This window comes from Monomorium pharaonis, chromosome 1, assembly GCF_013373865.1.
Source record: "Monomorium pharaonis isolate MP-MQ-018 chromosome 1, ASM1337386v2, whole genome shotgun sequence".
NCBI classification, from domain to species: domain Eukaryota; kingdom Metazoa; phylum Arthropoda; class Insecta; order Hymenoptera; family Formicidae; genus Monomorium; species Monomorium pharaonis.
The window spans coordinates 17,506,398-17,527,828 of NC_050467.1; the positions used below are offsets into that span (position 1 = coordinate 17,506,398).

Here is a 21,431-nt window from a genome sequence, read left to right on the forward strand (position 1 = left end):
TACAGTTTTTAATTTTATATAAAAATTAATTTAGGAATCTGATAATTCCTACAGAAATTCTGGTTTGTTTTAAACAGACATGTCATAGTTTAATCTACCAGATTTTCAATTAATGCAATTACATTTTTTTCAATGTAGTCGAAATCAGAATGCATGCAATCAAAATGTGATTATTTTAAATCTCAATCAGAATGCGAGAGTAACCAAATTTGTCTGTTTATTTTAATGAAAATTATAAATCGTTTACATTTCCAAACTATATCAGAATATATTCATATTTTAAATTCAACTTTTTTTTAGTACAAAGGTGCAATACTATCTCGATGTAGGGATGAATATCCATTGAAGTAGAAAGAAAAAATTAACAACCATTATATGTTCTACAATATACTTTATTCCGCGTACTTTATCTAAACATATGTGTCACGTTATATCGTAAAACATACAGGGGAGGGAATAGGGCACCGTAGTAACTATAACTTTAAAGTTATTATAGTTAAAATTTTAAAAAGTAAGGAGGTTTTACGTAAACTCTATAAAAATTAATTTCCTTACTTTCTCCTTTTTCTCTCTATCTTATACCTATAAAAATATTTTTTAATTCTAAAAATAATTCTAAAAATTGATGTTATACATAAGATTTCAATCTAAAAAATCTTCGCAAGGACATCCTAAATTATTTTTTAGAGATAACTTATCTCTCGACAAAAATACCATGTAGATGCAAGAAACTTAAGATATCACGAAAATAAAAAACTTCTTAAAAATCAATTAAAACATTTAAATCGACGAGATCTTTGCAGAACTTGCCGAAATATTGCAAAACATAAAGTTTAAAAATGCGCAAGGCACTTACTTTAGGTTACATCACACAATGCACGTTTAAATCTACTTAATATACGCTATATCATTCCTTTCAACATCACTTTCTTGCGTGATTAAAAATACAACGAAATCAAAACTTTAAATGATTTTGTTTTTCACGGTTACTTATTTCCAAAATTCAAAATGCATATAATGGCAATTTGACTAGGTGATCGTGAAAATAATGGTCTATGGATTGTTCGAATGTGAATACACTCTAAATCTCTCCTCAATAAATCTCTATCTAATAATCCTAAACATTTGAATTAGACAAGCAACATAAAAAAGATTTTGCTTTTCTCTTTATAATCTTTTAAAGATTTAAAACCATTTCGTAATCATGATTCCGTAATTTTGTACACAATTATAAAAAAAGAGAATAAAAGATTAACATGATTTATATAGCATTTCGTTAAAATGTTCTCTATAAAACGATCTAAATGTTTAACAAAAATAATTGTTATATCAATCTCTATATGTAATATAGATATTATAGATATGTTTAGTAGCTTTTTTTAATTTGCTATTCACAAGCGACGTATTCTATCTTTATAATTACATATGCTCTGTTAGCACTTTATATGTATAGACAATAATATATAAATCTTTGTACTAAGTCTCTTTTACATCATGTAAGAACTTAACTTATATTGAACATTACAAAAAAATGATACATACGAAAAGCTTAACGAGAGAACTTGATAAAATTAATGAAATCGTTAACGGAAATGAATACAACAAAATTTTTTTGGTTGTTCACTAGAAGAATTTATAAATTGGAAATATATTGAAGAACTGAATCTAAAGAATTATTTTTTCCCATAAAATAACAAAAAAAAATCACAATTTTTGTCATAATGACAGGGCAACTCATTAAATAGATAAGAATATTTTCGTATCTATTTAATAATGAATCGCATAATGAATATCAACATAATTCATACAAGAACTCTCGGACGTATTGCTCAGTCAGTGCAATTTGAGTATAAGAGAACAAGATCAACAGAGATATATTACATATATACCATATTAGAGGTAAAAGATGATAACAACTTTATCTTTCTCTATAGTCTAAAGTATAAGAAAGCCAACTTGTAATTACAAAACATTGGCCATGCATGGGTTGTTGTAAGAGGAGAGAGAAAAAGAAATATAATTATATCATTATAGGATACATTGATCCCTCCCCTGTTAACAATTCGCGATACATTTCAGTTGGCTACGGTGCGGTTCAGTGTGACTGATAAATAGAGATCGAAGAAAAATCGGGGATTAGACCTGCAATGGTGATTATCACGGATGTGCCGTCGTATATCATGGACGACGGTGCATCTCGCAGGCATACCTCCTATTGCAGCTTGTTAGATTGGTTGTACTGCATGAAGTCGAAGCCGAAGTTGTTCAAATGCTCCAAGTTGAGATTTTCATCGATCGATGGCAATTCGTTGTTAGCAATCATCTCCATGTAGTCCATGTCCGAACTTGGCTGTCCAACGCCTGACTGGCCGAGACCCGGAGCGTAGCTACCACAGATCAAAACACAACCCCAATCACTGGCAATCCTCGATAATCAAATTATCGTAGGTTTAAATCTGTCCCTATATCTTTCCTTTCTCTCTTTCTTTTTTTCAGTTTAGGAAATATGTATCGCTACTTTTTTCGAAGGTGACCGATTATAGCCGGGATAGCCGGTACAACACGGCGAAGGGAGTACAAGTGACAACCACAAAAGCCCCACCCAGAACCAGAAGCTTACGCATCAGTCACTTGTCGCCTCCGGGAAAAACAAAGTAAAAATCATGAATAATTTTTATCTCGTTTGCCTCTCGATCAAATGCGGCCTGCAGCGCGCGAGAGCAACAAAACGACAATATTGTTCCAATAAATTCGCGAGCAATAACATTACACAATTGCCAGCTGCGAGTGATTGGAGCTGCATTTTGCAGGATAGTATCGAACATTCGGTTGTGGTTGTACCGGCTTGCTCCAGGCCTTTGCCTTTTTTTTACTTTTTTTACTTTTTTACAGACACAACTATTCTATACGAGTAGCATATCTGTGCACCTTTACTATTAAACATGCTGCATTTCCTTAACACGCGAATGTTTACGCTACATACGCAACATTACAAACTACAGTATAATATACAAAAATTTTATATATGTAATATAAAAGCTACATTAAAGCCATGGATAAGCCGCTGGATTAGAAAAATGAATCATAGAAAAATATTTGGCAGTCAAAAAATTAATTTTATCCTAGTTTCTAATCATATTTCTTAATGGTCCACAATTGAGATATGACTGTAAATAGTCAAAATAGAATTTTAATTCAATAATAAAAGCGAATTAAAACTGCTGTGTGTGTGTGAAGTAATGTCTAATTATTTTTATTAAATTTATTGATAAATTTTTAATTCGTTTTTTTTTGTTATAAAAATTTCCGTGTGATTCTGTGTAGTATGTGTGTCTGTGTATTAAAAAAATAAACAGTAAAATTACAGTAGAAAACAGAGATCGCTTTTTTAATACCAATTATACAATTTAATGCATAAACTAAATAATATATAAATTTAATAATATATAAAATTAAAATGCAATGTGCGTAAAGGCACTTTATAAGATTATAATAATTCACATAGAATTTCTCAAAATACTAATATTGCATTATTGATAAGTTAATGCACGACAGCAATGCCCTTTAACACTAAGTTTATAGATAGATAATTTAATCAGGTTTTATTCATGCTACAGGTAATGAATTGCCTTGTTACCAGTTGCCTTTGTTTCATTTTCCAGACATTACTTCGATATTTCTGATAATTAATAAATAATATATTTAATGTAATGTGTGTATTTGTATGCATATATATACACATATATACACATATACGTGTGTGTGTGTGTGTGTGTGTGTGTTATACACACATACATTTGCAGGTACACACACACACACACACACACACACACACACACACACACACACACACACACACACACACACACACACGTATGTATGTATGTATATGTATATGTAATGTATATTTATATTTACATATACATATGCACATATATTTTTTAAATTTTAATTGTTATTTGTTCTAGTTTCAAAATTTTAATCTGTTTTGAATAAAGCTTATATAGGATGTTTACTTAAACTTTGTAAGACTTTCCAGAAAATTCCCAAATTTTTCAAACTTTTATTTAAAATCTTAGATAAAATTAGAGTATTTCTTAATGCAATTTTGAAAAAAAAAATTTATTATATCTTTTAATGTTTCTTTAATCATAGATATACAAAGGCTAGTATTCATAGTTGATTCTTATATTTAAGACTGTTTTAAGCACTGTCTTAAGATGTCACAGCCATCAACCAATCACAGAATATTAGCATCTTAAGACATTGTTCAAGACGATACTGAAATAAGATTCAATTATGATTATCGGCCAAAGAAAAATCATGTAAATTTTAAACATTAAATTTGAGTAAAATATTGAAAAGAAATGAACTAAATGTGGCATACAAAATGATCTGATCGTAATAAATGAATCTAGTTCACTAAAAGTATAGAATTTGAAAGGTAATTAAATACACAACTTCAATTTAGAAACAATGTGTTGCTAAATTTTTAAAATTTCCCTGAGTATTAACAAAATTCGATGTTGTGCTTAGATAATTTAAAATTATCTAAATAAAGATAAGTTACATTATTAAATACATCTTAAATATGATAAAGATGATTTAATTTTAATCTAAATAAAATATAAAATTACAAGATTTAATATAGACACTTTTTAAATAATATCGCCATTAGTGATAAAGGAAAACAATTTAAGAAATAAAAACAATATATTTATATATTTTTTTTAAATTTTTGTTTCTTAAAAACAAAAGTTCATAAAATAACTTGATCTAACAAATAATACTCCTCTTTAGATTTCATTCATTATGCAAATATACATTAAAGTTAAAAAAGAAATATATAATTCACATTATAATAACTGACAAAATTTCTTATAAGTTTTTAAATTTATAGTCTTTTTAATAACAATTTTTATATCAAACATAAAGATGGGTTTGCTTATATCAGTCTGGCGGATCTTGGTAATAATTTTTGTAAATTTTTACAGACGCAGATTGCGTGAACTAGAAATTATAAAAATTTACACAAAATTATTATTATTAGACACCAAAATTTTCGTAGCAGGTAGATATAGGCGATCTTCTTTTTGATATTTTCATCGATCTTAATTTTACTTACTTGGTCATTTTTGCAATACTATTTTTTGATTTATGCAATCTGCAATATTGCAATACAATTTTTTGATTTATGCAATCTGGACTATGTTCTTATATATACTATTAATATTAAAAATCTACTATATTACATACTACAAAAAAAATAAATTAAATAATCGCTTTTCTTGGCAGTAGAAATGATATTTCTCTATATAGTAAACACCCTGTTATATTAAAATTAGAAATATGAACAGTTTGTCGTAACAAATTGTAACAACAATAAATTTAGCCTTTAAAATACAAAATATAATTATCGTTTTTCAAATATTTTGGTAGAGCGGTAAGGTTGAAAAACGACATGTTTGCAATAAAATATATTATTGAAGTAGATTTAAACATGATATGAACAACTGGGATTCTTATCATACTTGTAGTATGAATAAAACCTCTTATTATTGGACAAAAATACTGGAGTACACACAATAAATATACATGAGAGAAGATGCAATGTAAAAGCAATCAAAAACCGTTTAAAAAAAGAAAAGAACGTTAATATTAAATGATAATTTAACATGATTGTTACATGGCGTCACTAGGCATAGATTTACATATGTTTTTTTGAACATTTCAGTAGACAATAATTATTTATCTACATTCACGTCACAGTGCCTTTGTTCAAACAACAATATACTCGGATAACCAAATATCGTCCAACACATAGTATCAGTCATTACAAAATTCGTTGAATAACACGTGCCTTATCATTATACATTACGACCTTCATTTTCCTTCTTCTCCCTCATCTTAATTATAATATTAAACACGTACAATATTTCATAAAAACGCTTACAAAAAGCACAATCACGCAAATTTATTATTACATTTTTCTATAGAACTCGTTCTGTGTAAAAAAGCTTATAAAAAAAAGAAAAAAATACTGACCGTCTTTGCAAAAAATAGAAAATCTAGAAGATGTATGTAAAATGTGAGTTAAGTGCAAGGAATGTGTAATACTTGTTTTCATTTGCAATAAGCTCACATAAATTATTGTCTTCGATTTTCATTTTTTAAGCCGAAGGGATCTAATATGGTACTTTGGTATTGTGTTACAAAGTTTCATTTCCATTCACAATCTAGGATAAAATAACGAGAAATAAAATCTTCTGTCCCATCAACAAAAACAGATTCAAAATCTGTTTTAGTACGGTTGTATTATTAATTTATTATATATCTGTAGTAGTAATTGAAAAATTTTTAACTTTTACTTTGAGATTATTATTCATAAAATGCAAATGATATGTTTGACATCGATATACAGATATAAATTATCGATTTAATCAATTGAAAAAGTGATATTTCAAAGCAATAAAAAAATGTAAAGAGAATTAAATTTTGAAGTACATACAAAGTAAAATTACTTTTTAAATTGTGTTATTGATCGAAAAAAATCCATTATGTACCTTTTACTCAATTTACCGGATATCATTCATCTGAGATTCATTTTGTTTTAAGGATAACAAAGTACCAAATAAGGCATATCGATATCTCAATATTTGATAATAGATTTAAAAGAAATATCAGATAAAGGTCACTAATCCGATATTACATCCAAGAGACTGACCTTGATGCTACGGACGGCGTGTCCCGCGTGGACGGGTCTGGCGGACTGTGTGGTGGAAACACGGTTTGTGGTGTAGCAGGGTAACTTCCGCCCGGACCACTCTGACCGTTGTTGTTTACACCTGTTACGGACGAATGTGATGGCGTTTGACCACCGATGCTAGGCAGAGCGCCCCATCCTGGCACGTGCGTTACTAAATATGGCTTAACATACCCGTTTGATGTTTGAGTTTGGTTATCTGTAGAAATTCATTATTTATTAATTCGTCATAGATAATAAAATCAATCCATTGCAAATCACGTTACCAGTGAATGGAGTGTAATATTTGCCGAAGGCGGTATCCTTGCTAATATCTGGATAGAGATATTGCAGATGTTGCATATCGGCAAGACGATCAGCCAAGCTTCGAATAGCAAAATCTTTGCTAGTGAATGGTTGCAGCATAAAGACATGATCTGATGTCGATTGGTCTGATAACATTAAGAGACCAATTATAACGTCTGTTTTCTTACATAGAACTTACCTCAATGTATTGAGTAGTATTTTTAATACTTTACCTCCAACCCAAGCGATAGTAATACCGCCGAGTTCTGAATCAGAATAACGCATCAGGAACGTGCCAACCGCGCAGTTTGCCAGCATTTCTTCGGCTTGTTTCTTCCGGATAAATCCAAGGATATATCGGTCGATCCACGGACCTCTCAGATGTTCTCTAGTTAACTTCATGACGGCATAAAACCATTCCCAAAAAGTGAAGTTTCTTTCGGGTAGCGGTTCTTTACAGAACTGCGCCCAACTCAATAACATGTTTGAATAATCCTGGACTGAATTGCCGTTGCTTCGGAATGCCTTCTCCGCGAGAAATCGGAGATTATCTTCGGTCAATGGGTGACCGGTCGCCGAGCGGAACTTCATGTTCAATGCCTCAGCCACCTGTGCCCATGGCACTTTTTCAGGTACTTGGAACGGTTGTCTACCTGGTTCAGCAAACGCGTTATCCCAAGTAACCGTGGCCCACGCATGTGGCTCCTGGTTACCGTGTACTATCACGACAACGGGCAGACTCAAAGTCCAAACTTGAAATACTAATTCGCCTCCGCCGACGCAAAACTGCGATTGAAACAGTAATGAAAATTTCTCATCCATCACGGATTCTGTACCTTTTTTCTCCGTGCGTTTGATCTTCTTCAGCTGCATGTTGCGAAAACTCACTGATAGTTGCCTTGTTGCCTGCAAAATTGTACTATGTAAGCACGACGATATTTCGGATTGACATTAAAGGCGACGTTTCTCAAAACATTTATCTACCACATTTAATATGAAATAAATATAAAAAATCTCACGTACTTGATGATACTCCATTGTGCCTGTATTATTTAAAATCTCGCCGCTGACTTCGCCACACTTTGCCATCTTCTCGCTTTTCAGCAAAGCGTTTGCCTGTGTTTCGCTAATTATGCTTACTTTTACTTGCGGCGGTGTCATGTGAACGTTCAATTTACCTCCAACAAGAAGGCGCACCGTGCTTGTAAAACGAGTGTTGGTCTTCATGACTTGCGGCGGCTGTTTCTCAATAATAAAGGTACTTGTAACAAGCGAACTGAGAAACTGCGTAATTTGAGTGTTCAAACTCGGAAGAGTGTCACGGATGCCTGGTGGTTCACATTGAAACTTTTGCTTCAAACGTTCTGCTTCCTTAATCTGTTGCCGGGTTTGCCAAATTAATTCGGCAAGACTCTCGCACCACTCTTGAATGGAATCTAAATTGTTGGATGCAAAATTTGCACCGTTCCCAGCCAACTGCTGATCTCTCTTCCATCTAAACGAGATATGAAAATCATTAATAATTCGATAAAAAAAATATCTTACTCTAAATACACATCAATATTTTTTTACCTTATGAGTTCGTCGTCGAGAATTCTTGATTGTAAAATATTCAATTTCTTAATAATATCATCCAATTTCTCCATCAACATCAAACGTAAACGAACCACGCCATTTACTTTCTGACTCAATTGTAGATCCTGCTGTTCTTTTTGTCTAAATAAAGAAACATTTGTCTTATATCTCATAGTAACTTTTAACACAGAAATATATTACATCTTATATAAATTGCAGATAATCATGCTTACCTTCTAATCTTCTTTTCTAACTCCATATTTTGCTGATTTTGCACTTGCATAGCAATATGTTGCAAATGGGCATTCAGTTTCGTACATTCATGATAACTGAGAGCGAAAGATTCTTGCTCCTGCTCTATCTTTCGTAAGTCTTCCCCGGTCTCATATGTCTTTCGCCGCAATATATCGACCTGATGAGCTATTTCCGTAACCGTGTCGCCTATCATCAAACTGGTGACCCTGTCATTGGTTATTAAACCTCCTAAATGTTCAGCTTCTGCCACTAATTTCATCTCCGTGGTCAAACAGTGTCTAATTATTTTGTACAATATCATTGGATTTTCGCTGTATCTTTGCTATAATAAAAAAAGAATAAAAGACAATTATGAGTAACATTCAAAATAGGTAAGTTATTACCACGTATTATTATAAGAAGTATAAAAACAATTAAACCCAGCAACAAGTAAAATAAGATGTATAAGATATGAAAGTTGTAAGATGTAAAAATATCATTTACTTATTATAATTAGATATTCAAAAAAATATTAAAAAATTGTTTTAATTGACATAATTTTAATCGACAAAGAAAAAGTTAATTAATGATAACAAACATGATAGAGTTTGAAATAATAATATTATAATAGTTAATAAATAAATTGTTTAATAATTAATTGATAGCTAGTAATTGCGTAATATTTTGATACTGTAACATCTTATTTCACTCATTATTAATCTTAAATTGTTCTTATATTAGTAATATTTTTCTAACTTAATTAAATTATAAAATAAACATGTAAGACAACATGACATATGTATACATGGACTCACTCGGAACATGGTAGCAGCCTCTATCAATTTCATCTTTGTTACAAACATGTCTTCCGTGGTAAGAGTGTTTGCTTTTGATTCTAACTCAAGTATCAATGATCCAACAAAACTGTTTACATAGTGCTCAAACTGTGGGCTTTCCATATCAACATTATTCCTAAAATATTAATGATGAGATAATAATAATAAATCGCAAGATTACGTAATTTTAACTTATTTAAAAATAAATTTAAAACAAAGTTTCGACAGAAAAAAGAATGGGAATCACGTTAATGTATGAATAAGATTTGTAATATAATAAATTTCTAGGGCAGTTTTCACAGGCTAGTTTTTGATGAAAAAGAATTTTATTTATGCAAATATTACCGTCAGAAAGTTTAGAAATAGGTCAAATATATATGTTACTATTTTAAAATTAATTAATATTATTTAAAATAATTAAGTTTTATTTATTAAACTTCGATAACATTTAATATTATCAAAAATCAATACAAAATCTAAAGATAAATAAAAACCTGATTGTTTTAAAATAATATTAATCCATTTTATATTAAATAATATTAATCCAAAATAACAGATCCTCCTCTGGATTATCTAATAGTAGTGTGTATGCACGCATATACATATAAACCAAAAATTCTTAGACTGTTCGTTTTGGCGCTTACAACTTGTATTATTTGTTCTTGTTTAATATTCGATAAACAAGGAAATAACACTACGAATGAACACCAAAGAGAACAACCTTAATTATTGAAAAAAAAAAGAATAAAAAAGTGCCTTCCCATAAAGTTCAAGTTTACATATTTTGCTTACCACAACTTTTCTTCCAACCATGATGACAAGAAGTGTCTCACTTCAATCGGGAAGTGTTCTCCATATATGTTGCGTACCTTTTGCAACGAATCTTGCGATAGTTGCTGTGCTTTCAGCCACAGCGCCATTTTGTGAGATAATTATAATCTTCCTGATGCAAAGAAAAAAATATCTGTTTAATCAGATATTCCATCTGGCAAGAAAAGTTGACAGAAAATCTAAGAGTGACTCCAAATCAAACTTAAATTAATTTAATCGGCTTTAATTCAATTCGCGGCAGTTGAAAATTTCGCTTACAGAAAAATTTTCAAGTATGATTCATCGCTAATCTAATCTTCTTTCTCACATACCGAGAGAAATTGTAACGTATTAATAAAATTCTTGACGCGCAAGTAATGTTCATTTTTACCAATATAAATTAACTTAAATCTCAATTTAATTTACTCTTTTTCTTTTTCGTGTTTTAAGAATAGGAGAAGAGCAAATTAACCCGAGATTTAAAAATAATCTGCATTGGTAAAAAAAAACATTAATCGCTGATTAAGATATTTCGTTAACGTAAATAAAATTACTAATCTTTACCGAGATATTAAATTGGAGTAATAAAATAGAGGTTTTAGAATAGCCAATTCTACGATTTTAATCAATCATCAATTAATTTTTTGTTGACACGCAAAATGAAAGATATTCAAATTACGAGTGACAAAACAGCTGAAAATGGCAATCCTGCCGATTAAATTAATCAGAGTTGAACCAAAGCTATTCAGATATACAACAAAATTAAAAAATATATCAAAAGTTTCGAAAACGTTCGATTCAACATTCCGTCGTTTTTATAATTTTTTTAATAGTTAAATTTAGAAAATAATTTAATAATTTTGTTTACATAGTTTAATAAATACTCTCTTTTATTCAAAGTAAAATAGATATATGTTTAAAATAGAAAGAAAAACTCTAGTTGAGAATATTGATTATATAACTTTTTTTAGCAAAAACGTGAGAAGTAAAAGTTTCTTCGTTAATTTTCATCATAAAAATTTCCACTTTATACATTTCCACTATAAAAAAAGGATTACATGTTTGATGTGATCAAAGTAGTCCAATGTACCAATAAAAACCAAATTTTATATTCCGGCGAATTGTCTCTGGTAAAGAATTTTCTCGGAATTTTTATAAGAATTGGAACACTTGAGAAATAGACAGTCAACATCTTTGAAAATTGTTCATATTCGTAAATTCTGAAATATTTTAAAATTTCTCACTCTATAATTTCTACAAAATATTTAACCTATTATTTTTCGTCCTGCTTAAAACTACTATCCTTAATTTTTCGTACAACCGCGATAATAACGCCATTAAAGTTGTATTAAAAAAAAACTATTTAAGGGGGGAAGGATCTTCAGTGCACAAGGCCAACCCGGTCCGTTTGTTCTACTCCAAACACTAGCCAGGTAAAATTCGAATAGGACATTTTCGACCCATAGGTAGGGATTAAGTAAGTAAAAATAACTTTTTCGAAAAAAATTTTTTTTTGTTAATTAAGTATTTTCGGACACGTACATGCATTTTAGAACATAATTATGTATATATTTTAAGTTGAACATCTACAATAAAGATTATAAATCCAGAATACTTTAAGCAGACCAATAAAATTTAGCATTCAGCAAATATTGGGAAGATTGGACATTAATTAATAAATAAAAAAAAGAAAAAGATGTTTTTATTGTTTACATAAAAATGATAAAAAGACCAATCAATCTTGTGCTCGATGCAACAAACCGTTTGCGATGATCATCGTTTAAATTGCTGTCACGACTGCTTTTAAACTGTTCATTTTCTATTTTTATAACAAAATTTTATTTTTACTATGTATTAAATAATAATTTGTTAAAACTTTAACCTGAAAAAATTGTTGATTTATTGATATTTCCGTATTTTACAACGCTATTTATTATCCTCGAAAAATTCTAATTTTCATATGCTGAAATTGGATATCTGCTTTCATTCTACGTTAATCAAACCATTTTAAAAAGGAACTTTTTTCCTTCCAGAAACTTAAAAAAAATTTTTTTTTTTCAAAATTTTTACTATCGCAATATATATTTTTTTAAATTAACCTTTTACCAATTTTTCTCACTGTTTGTTAAAAAATACATATTAAATTGGGGGGGGGGGGCGTGAGTAATATAATGGTAGTTTCTTAAAGAGAAATGTTTAAAGAGTATACATGATTTTTTTCAGATTTTTTAAACCATTATTTATATGGTTATAAAGGCAAAGACGAAAACGACCCATAGGTAGAATTAGGGGTGCCGAAAAACACGGTACGGATTAAGGGTTAAAATTTTTTCAAAAAAATTTAGAATGAGAAACCTTAGAAGAAAAAACATCAACATTTTTAAAATATTTCAACTCGTATAAAAAATTTAAAAAATTTTCTAAAAAAATTGTAAAAGTATAATTAAAAAAAAAATCTACAAAATATGTAAAGTTTTGAGAAAAATGTTCACCAAGCAACCAAAAATCGACCTATTAAGAATTAAATTTATAAAAAAAACAAATCTATATTAGATTTGCATACTTTTTCGTTTCTTTTCAACTTCTTGCGCGCAATTCATCGCTTCTCTTTTTCTTTTCACGTTGAATGGAAAAAGAGAAGAGATGAGCGGTGCGAGAGAAAAGAAATTGAAAAGAAACCTCGCAACACGGCGAGTTGTTACCGACAAAAGAACGTCATTAGAAATGGATCTTGCAAACGTTCCCTTCTTCACAGCCGCCCCAGGTTTCCCGCCATTCCGTGATAAACCGATACGCAAACATTATGTAATTCGATATTACTCAGATCATCGAGGACTATGACTCGCCGTTAAAGTTCGCTCAGAGATATCCGGGAGGCGTCCTATCTATCGAGCAATCGGATGATTTTTATACTTCTTCTCGCATAATATCTCGAGAAGTGCCTACGCGTGAATATTTCCCTAATTCATAAAATTAGTAGAATATTTATTTGAAAAGAGTATTGCCAGAGTATCTACAAGAAAAAAAAAAGCGCGAGTCCGCCGCGGAATAAATTTTCACCGTCGGCGACGGATTTATCGCGACCGAGTGAGCTCGCCGTCGCAGAAAGGATCCAACGCGCGCGCGTTGAAACTTCAAAGAACGGAGAACCCGCTGCACGCGCGGAAACCGAAGTTTGCCCCCTCCTCCCCCGTCCCGACTCAACCCCGAGCAGCAGCAAAAGAAAAAAAAAAAAAAGAGAGGAAAAAAGTTGACGAAAGTTTTCCTGGAAAAGTATCGCGCGACGAAAAGCTCCGTCGCACGCGCGTCGCGAGAGGAGGAGGGGGGAGGGGGAGAAAGAGGGAAAAGCGTATCGCGCGACGTAACGCGCAAATAGATAAAAATGTGGAGGAGGGAGGAGTGGAGAATGGACGGAGAGGGGAGGAGGGAGAGCGGAGTGGTGCGGAGCGAGCGAAGACCACACCGGAATTCGAAGGCTCGTCGAGGACTCACCTGGTGCCACGGCCCCTACTACTCCCTCGTTTTCGGAAACAGACGGTTTTTCGGCGAAGACGTTTTACGACGCAGTTCGCCGCACGACGTACGTCGCCGTCGTCGCCGCCGCCGCCACCGCCACCTCCGCCGCTGCCGCCGTCGCCGCCGCTCTCTCGGCTCTTCGCGTTGTTGTTCGCCGCGCCGGCGACCTTGAACGTCGTCGGGATCGCTGACGCGCGCGACGACGCGACAACCACGATCCGCACTGGCCGCGTAATAATCGCGGAGAGAAGTAATTACTTGTGCGTGCTGAAATAATCGGAACTCACACCCACGCTGCCATCGATAACGCCGCCCGTTCGGGTGCTGCCTGCCCTCGTCGTCGTCCCTTCTACCGAGAGTTACACCCCGGAGACGTCCTCCTACCGCCGCTTCCGCTCCAATCCGCTCCCTCGGCCGTCCTCTCGGCCGCGTACATCACAGGCCGTCGGGCACCGTCGGTCGTTCGCGGATGACGACGGAGTGAACCGACACGGGTGGAAATTCCCGGAATTTCCTACCGTAAACGGCGCCGGCGGCCGCCGGTGGGAGCGAAACGCGGCGGTGGGGGCGGGTCACGTGACCGCCGCCGGGCTTGCGCGATGCGCGATCGCGCGCCCGCGCGCGGCCGTGATTTATCGATAAACCGCACCGACGGGTCTGTTTTTCCTCCTCGCCGCGGTTACCACTGTTTTTCTTCGCACGCGCTTCGACGTCCGTAACGCGCGCGCTGAAATAAACGAGATAGCGGCCGCGCACGTTGTGAATAATTGCACGTTGTAAAACAATTGGTAAACATATTGAATGGAAATAGAGAGAGAAAAAATCTATCGGGGCATCGCGCGTTTATCGATAAATCGATTTAGTCGCTCGGTTTCTCCGCGCGAAATATGTTTATGCTGTATTATGCAAATCCCGCCCAGTTTTGCCTTTAGACTTCGGGGAAAGAAAGTGTAGAAAGTATAACTAATAAAAAGATCGCAGGCGGATTCCAGAGTTATATTAAGCGAATGTAACGTAATAATGAAAATCAATGAAAAAAGTTCTGTTGCATTTGAAAATCAAAATAAAAAGAATTGACAGCGATTTTCTATCCGAATAAAAAACTTTTAATAAGAAGTATAAATGTTCTAATAGAAATTAAAAAGTAATAGTAAAAATCTCAAGTTTTACATAAATATTTAATATTTCATTAATGTACTATTTATGATGCAGAGATTAGTTATTCTGATTAGTTTTTCTTATTTATTTATTTACAAAATTATAATCAAAATCAAAACGAAACTATAAATTCTGAATACTTGAAGTACCTGTTAAACATACACACACAAATTGATACTGTATTATTTTTTACACCGATTTAATTTTTAATAACAAATAAAAAATATAAAAATGTGTTATTAAATAAAAATGTAATATTGACATTACAACTTATTTTAAGGTACAAATATTACATATTTTTAATTTTCATTACTTTGCAGGAACTGTATGAATAATACACTCTTAATTTTAAAAATATGTAATTTGAAGATGTTATCAATTTATTGAAATATTAGAATAATTGCAAACTGTTACAATCGTAGATAAAATTATATATATACAATGCTCATATAAATGTATATATATTTTTATGTAACATTTTTTGCTATATATATATCACAATTTATGTATATGTAATTTATATAAATATATATAAATATAAAATTTTCTTATGTATGTGTGTAAGTACACATAGATATATTTGCTAGTTGATCCACAGGCTTTTAAGCGTATGTAGGAAGCTAAATATAAATAACAAGTGTGATGTCTAATAATGCCGAGATAGATCTTCATAGATTTGATATATCTGGTAATAGAATTAATGTGAAAATTATTTTTATATCATCATATATATGTAAAGAAATCTAAAAATCTATAAAGTTATCTAAAGTATCAAATGTAATATATAGAATATTGAATTATTTCTTTAAAAAATCACTATAAAACTGTATAATATATAAAAAGGATATAAAAAGGATATATAAAAATACTGTTTATAAAGTATCCTTTAAGATTAAGAAAAAGGCGGAGGACGGCAACGTTTGTAACTATGTCAAATACTACAAGGTATGCATGCTGTGCAAAATCAACGGTGGTAGCGTAAGTAGTAAAGCCCCAGTTAAATACGTTGTAGCACTCCCAATGCACCAAAATGCTGAAAATGGAAATGTGTATTCAGAAAAACGAAATTCATGAAGCGAAAGCAGTTTCGTGAATTTTATTCACTTGGATTTTTATTCACCTAAAGAGGCGACGATAGGTCCACAAGCGCGAGCCAATGCACCTAGAGAACGAAATATGCCAGTGATTGTACCCTTCTGATGTTCAGGCCCTATACGCGTCACCAGAGTCATCATACAGGTGACAACCATTGCGGTGGCTGCAATAGATAATATGAAGCAATTGTTACGTATGTCACTGTTTCACGCAAACAATTAATTCGAATTCATCAATTTATTGACATATATGTCAATAATAAATAAACATAATGCTCACAAACTGCGAAAAGAAAAATCCCGATGCACAACATCTGTACGCTGCTAGCTACGCCAACACATATAAATGCAGGAATTATTAACCATAAACCCTTGAAATAATATAAAAATATATCAAATGAAGAATATTATAATTAATAACAAAAAAACATACGAAGTTAGATGTGACTAAAAATTACCAGTTCGCTGATGGTTTTTGTTTTGTTCGGAGGTATATGTCGCACCCAACCGCCTTGTAAAATTGCCATGATCAGTCCAATCCCAAGAAACATCCAACCCTGCTGCATACTAGTAAATCCGAATGTATGATGCGTCAAAAAAGTCAAAGTGAACTCCAAACCGCTGTATATAAAGAGGTATATGAAATATGTTCGACCCAATATCTTCAAATCTTGTTGGTCTGAAAATAAGATCTGAGTATTAACAGGACATCGTTTCGGAAGCTAAAACAAGGTTATTTTTCTATTAATTTGTTCAAAAACTATGTTCGAAAACTATACGGAAACAATTTACTTTAAATTTTATACGCATAAAAATACATATTTTGTAATTAGAAAGTTTTGCAAATAAAAGTAATGAAAATTATAATAATTATAAACATTCATGTCCAAGCGCGCAATGTCTTATGGTTTTTAATAAAATTTATATTCAGTAATATGAAACAAAGTAAATAAAGTTAATAATCTACAGATCATTAATCTACTCTTCAATTATCATTGGAACTAGCAGAATTAAAATATATTAATTCTTTCATTTTATTCACTTTTCTTATTCACTTTTTTATCATTGATTACTGAGCGTCTATATTTTAGGGAATCACGAGACAATGTATGTGTGCGCTTGAATATATTTTTGTGATTATTACAATTTTTATTATTTTTACTTGCAAACATTTATAATTATAGATAAAATATGTGTTATTATGTGTACAAAGTTTAAATTAAATAATTCACATATTTTTCGAAAAAAATTCAAATAAAAGTATTTCTTCCTAGCTTTTGAAATGATAATGCTCTCTTACAACAAATTTACAAATTTCTATTTTTATGCTACTCATAATTTAACATTATTCGAGTAACAATTTATTTAATGTAAGTTTATTTATAGTATAAAGTAAGTTAAAGAATGATTGATAACAATATTACTCGTAAAATATATTACAAAAGACATCGATTAGTACTTTCGACATTTTCTATGCCAGAAATACCTTGCTGACTCAAGTTCAATACTCCATTAAATTGGAAGAGATCCACAGGATTGATGTAGGAAATTGCTCCGGATAATCCTTTTGCTAAAGTAGTCGCTCTGTGTTTCAATGGTAGACTCTCTTCCAGGTAGTAAGCAACAAAAAATAAGTCACTTAAGGAAAGGAAGAGTGCAAATAAAGCTGGTATTGCATACCACGTGCCTTCTCTATTACCACTAGAAATCCATGCAAAAAACGCCCCTATCATTGGTCCTACAACAAAACCGATGGAAAAGGCTATCCCCACAAGTGCCTATAAAAACAAAATAAAAATGTGATTTAAAATTATTTATTTGTATAAATACAGTTTATTTAGACCAATGCTGATAGAATTTGTAGCTTTATTAATACTCTTAATTCTTAATACAATTAATTTTGTGTATATTATCACATTATGTATGTATATCAGTTTTGAACATTTCGTGATGTTATCTAATATCATTATATCTAATTCTTTATATCATTATAATCATAATAAATTGAAATATGAGTACAATTATATTTAAAAAATTATACTTTTATATATCTTATTTCTTATTATAAACATTCAATACTTTTCAATATATTTATTTTTATAATTATATATAATAAGAATATGTTCATATAATTTTACAGTAATGATAATAATATTTTTAAAGACAGTGATATACATCAAAAACTTGTAATAATTTCAAATTGTTAATGACTTAAAGAACAAACATTGTGTGTTATGAAAAGAGCTATGAAACAAAGAAGAAATGGCAACAGGCATTAATACTGACACATTTCAATTTCAAGCCCAAAATTAACAAATCCTAGACAGCATTGGTTTAGACACTAGGTGCACGTCCATTTGCTTCTTTACCATTGCTTTTCCTCTGGTGTTTGAAGACGTAACGTCACTTATAATAGCCATTGACAGACTAATGTTTCCTTTACTGATACCACCTACAAATCTAGCTAATACAAATATACCAAAATTTGTAGACAAAGCCCATAAAAGGTAAGAGAGTGAGATGCCCATCAAACAAAGTAACATCAAAGGTTTTCGTCCATAAATATCTGACAAGGCTCCTATGATTGGTGATCCTAAGAATTGTAGGAAGGAATACATAGAGCCTAGGAAACCTGTGAAGCAAATTATTTTAATTAAAAAATATATATATACCAAATTTCTTTTTAAATAAAAGTATATAAACACCAACCTCCATAAAGAACGGTGCTAACTTTATCTGGTGCATCAAAGAACATTTGTATGCTCTTCATGTGATTTAAAATAGTGGAGTACAATCCATGTCCCTTTTCTATCTCTTTGTAATGATCCAATATAGCTGGCAGCAGTGGCAGTATCATTGTAAATGCTAGGAGATCCAGTAGCAAGGATACAAACACCACTCGTACTGTGTTATCCTTAATTTCATTCATGTTTCTTTTTTCAATGTACAGTATTATACAGTATTATACTTTAAAGTTGTCTAAATTTTTTTAAATTTTACAATAATTCTTTGCCTTCACAGACTCTATATCTTTACGCTTGGTTGACAACAGACTATTATGTAAATTGTTGGCAGTGTCCCAGAATCAGGGAAGCACATTACTCGCTATAATTTTTAAAACAATGAGTATTCTTGCAAATTTTGATTGATACTTTCTGTCATATTACATAATGAAAACATTGTCAACTGTGTAAATATATTTTTCAGCTCCGCCTCGGAATCGTAAGGCACAACGAGGAAGGTTTTTCCGGTCTTGTCATCGCGGAGATCGTCAAGAGAAGCTTGTGTCATCCAAAAGTGAAAGGCTCTAATCTATCACTCAACATCCTGTTATAGTCAGTCTACATGGCGTGCGGCTAACAGTAAACTTTCACTTGAGAAACTATCGAATTGAGACTTACTCGAATCTACGATGGGTAAGATAAAACATTCCGGACATCGACAAAAGATAATTCAAGTCTGTGTCCGACAAGTGATAATATCCTTTTCACGAGTACCAACTGATACAGCGAACTGACATATCATCCGTCGGTAAGGTAGAAATCGCGTCTACAAACCGTGCTGGATCGCAGAAGAGCAGTGTTTTTGTCGAATTTTCGTCGATCCACGGAAAACTGTCAGCGAAAATGCAAGACTGCGAGACCGTACGACTTCGGTCCCGCGAAAACAAGCGGTGTATCGAGCGATTCGAAATATTAAAAGCGCGGCGATTTTTTTTAGCAGATCGGCGAATTAAAATCGCGAATACGAGAGATCGCCATATGTATTGTTTTCATTTGCCAGTGAAGCGAGAAATAGCCGACGAGCGAAACGCGGCGGCGGCGCACCCAAGAGGCATTATGATGTACGGTCCGACTTCCGGCAGCGCGCTCGCGCTCTCCCGCACGCACGCGCGCGCGCGCGCCCGCGCGGACCCACTTCCTCGCGCTCCGAACAAAGATCTTTTCAGACCCATACCGAACTGTAACATCGCATGGCCGCGCGCGAGCGATTCTAAATGATCTCTCCGCTGCTGCAACTCAACACTCTCCCGATGTTGTTCTTTTCTCTCTTTCTCCCCCCCTCCCCCTTTTCCCCTCTTCGGCCGGAACGCGCGCGTTCCGTTTGTCCGTGGGAGATTTTTTCTCCTTTTTTTTTCTCTCTTCATCCCCCTTGCCCTGTGCGTGTGCACGTGGAAATACGAGTTACGCGACACGACGGAAGGGAAAAGAATCAAAGCGTGAGAAACGATCCACGCGCGATCGATCGGTGTATACGCGTGTATACAGAGAACGCGTTCTCCGCTTTGTAGAAGAGAAAAGAGAGATGCCATGGCGAAGTACAGGGACGCCTTCGAAAAGGCGAATAAATCCTGTGCGAGCATAATAATCAATTTCTGACCTATAATCCTTGTATGTTACATTGTATATGTTTGTTATTGTATTAGAAAGGTATAATGTTATCGAGATGTCAGTGTCGACATTGTTTACAGATTCGCAGTCGAGCAGTTTTCAACCGTTTCGTTGGTTTCGAGAATTTACGAGTATACTTTTTTTCAGAATTATACAAGCACAATTATTATATATTCATTTTCATTCGACAAACGATTCTTTTTTAAGTTTTTGAACAAAAATTGAAAGGAAATTGAAAAAATAATCATACAAATATTATTCTAAAAGTTGTAAATGAAATGTCAGAAAATCAACTTTTCAAAGTCAACTTTTATGTCATCTGCGTGAATTAAAAGTTGTAATAGTAAGTTAATTCTGCGATCGATAAATATTTTGGACATACAGACAAATTTAAGACCGTCTATTCGGTCTGCAGCGGATCTTGAAGTTGAATATAATTTTTCTATTAATTTAATATTCTCAGTTCATATAAACGTCCTGACAATTTCGTCAGTTGAAACACAGTTATTAAGCTAAATATCGATGCTTAAAAGAAAGAAGCATCTTTAAATTTCTCCCTTGCCCGAAGAACTGTAAATAATTTATTATGAAAAATAATATCTCAGCCAAAATTTGAACCCTGGATCCCATTATTCCGTAAAGGCGTCTTAGTCTTCGACCACCGAATTAAAAAAATTTAAATGTGAATTGAGCTTTCGCCTCGTACAATTACAGCCTGTATAAATTACGTAATTCCAAGACTCCAAAAATCTAAACGGGAACAAAATGA

The 21,431-nt window shown here is 32.6% G+C and overlaps 2 protein-coding genes across 3 annotated transcripts; both read right to left on the bottom strand.

The window, feature by feature from the left end:
• Window positions 1-371: 371 nt before the first annotated feature.
• LOC105832515 (signal transducer and activator of transcription 5B) lies at window positions 372-14,569 on the bottom strand. The gene is made up of 10 exons (XM_012673549.3): window positions 13,996-14,569; window positions 10,486-10,636; window positions 9,673-9,829; window positions 8,857-9,200; window positions 8,621-8,764; window positions 8,072-8,543; window positions 7,282-7,954; window positions 7,030-7,194; window positions 6,725-6,962; window positions 372-2,387 (listed from the first exon to the last, which is right to left on the bottom strand). Exons 2-10 carry the CDS (start codon window positions 10,611-10,613, stop codon window positions 2,213-2,215), a joined length of 2,496 nt encoding a protein of 831 aa, XP_012529003.2. The 5' UTR covers window positions 10,614-10,636; window positions 13,996-14,569; the 3' UTR covers window positions 372-2,212.
• Window positions 14,570-15,245: 676 nt separating this feature from the next.
• On the bottom strand, window positions 15,246-20,319 carry LOC105827802 (major facilitator superfamily domain-containing protein 10). Of its 2 annotated transcripts, none has more exons than XR_003625738.2 (7): window positions 18,981-20,319; window positions 18,641-18,903; window positions 17,758-18,049; window positions 16,730-16,950; window positions 16,552-16,599; window positions 16,298-16,435; window positions 15,246-16,210 (listed from the first exon to the last, which is right to left on the bottom strand). XR_003625738.2 is itself a non-coding variant. In XM_012665935.3 (7 exons), the coding sequence occupies exons 1-7, from the start codon at window positions 19,198-19,200 to the stop codon at window positions 16,116-16,118; spliced, it is 1,320 nt and encodes a 439-aa protein (XP_012521389.2). In that variant the 5' UTR covers window positions 19,201-20,230; the 3' UTR covers window positions 15,246-16,115. The 2 variants fall into 2 exon arrangements, 1 of the variants encoding a protein (XP_012521389.2); XM_012665935.3 differs by having other exon boundaries at window positions 16,552-16,642; window positions 18,981-20,230.
• Between the last annotated feature and the right edge of the window lie 1,112 nt (window positions 20,320-21,431).

Bases quoted from the DNA above. Each gene is read 5' to 3' on its own strand.
- LOC105832515 (XM_012673549.3), bottom strand. From the start codon at position 10,613: ATGGCGCTGTGGCTGAAAGCACAGCAACTATCGCAAGATTCGTTGCAA. The intron at 9,830-10,485 runs GTAAGCAAAATA...TTAATATTTTAG, and splicing joins TGGTTGGAAGAAAAGTTGTG to GAATAATGTTGATATGGAAA. The intron at 8,765-8,856 runs GTAAGCATGATT...TTCTTTATTTAG, and splicing joins TTAGAAAAGAAGATTAGAAG to ACAAAAAGAACAGCAGGATC.
- LOC105827802 (XM_012665935.3), bottom strand. From the start codon at position 19,200: ATGAATGAAATTAAGGATAACACAGTACGAGTGGTGTTTGTATCCTTG. The intron at 18,904-18,980 runs GTTGGTGTTTAT...TTTGCTTCACAG, and splicing joins TAGCACCGTTCTTTATGGAG to GTTTCCTAGGCTCTATGTAT. The intron at 16,951-17,757 runs GTATTTCTGGCA...TCTTATTTTCAG, and splicing joins ATTGAACTTGAGTCAGCAAG to ACCAACAAGATTTGAAGATA.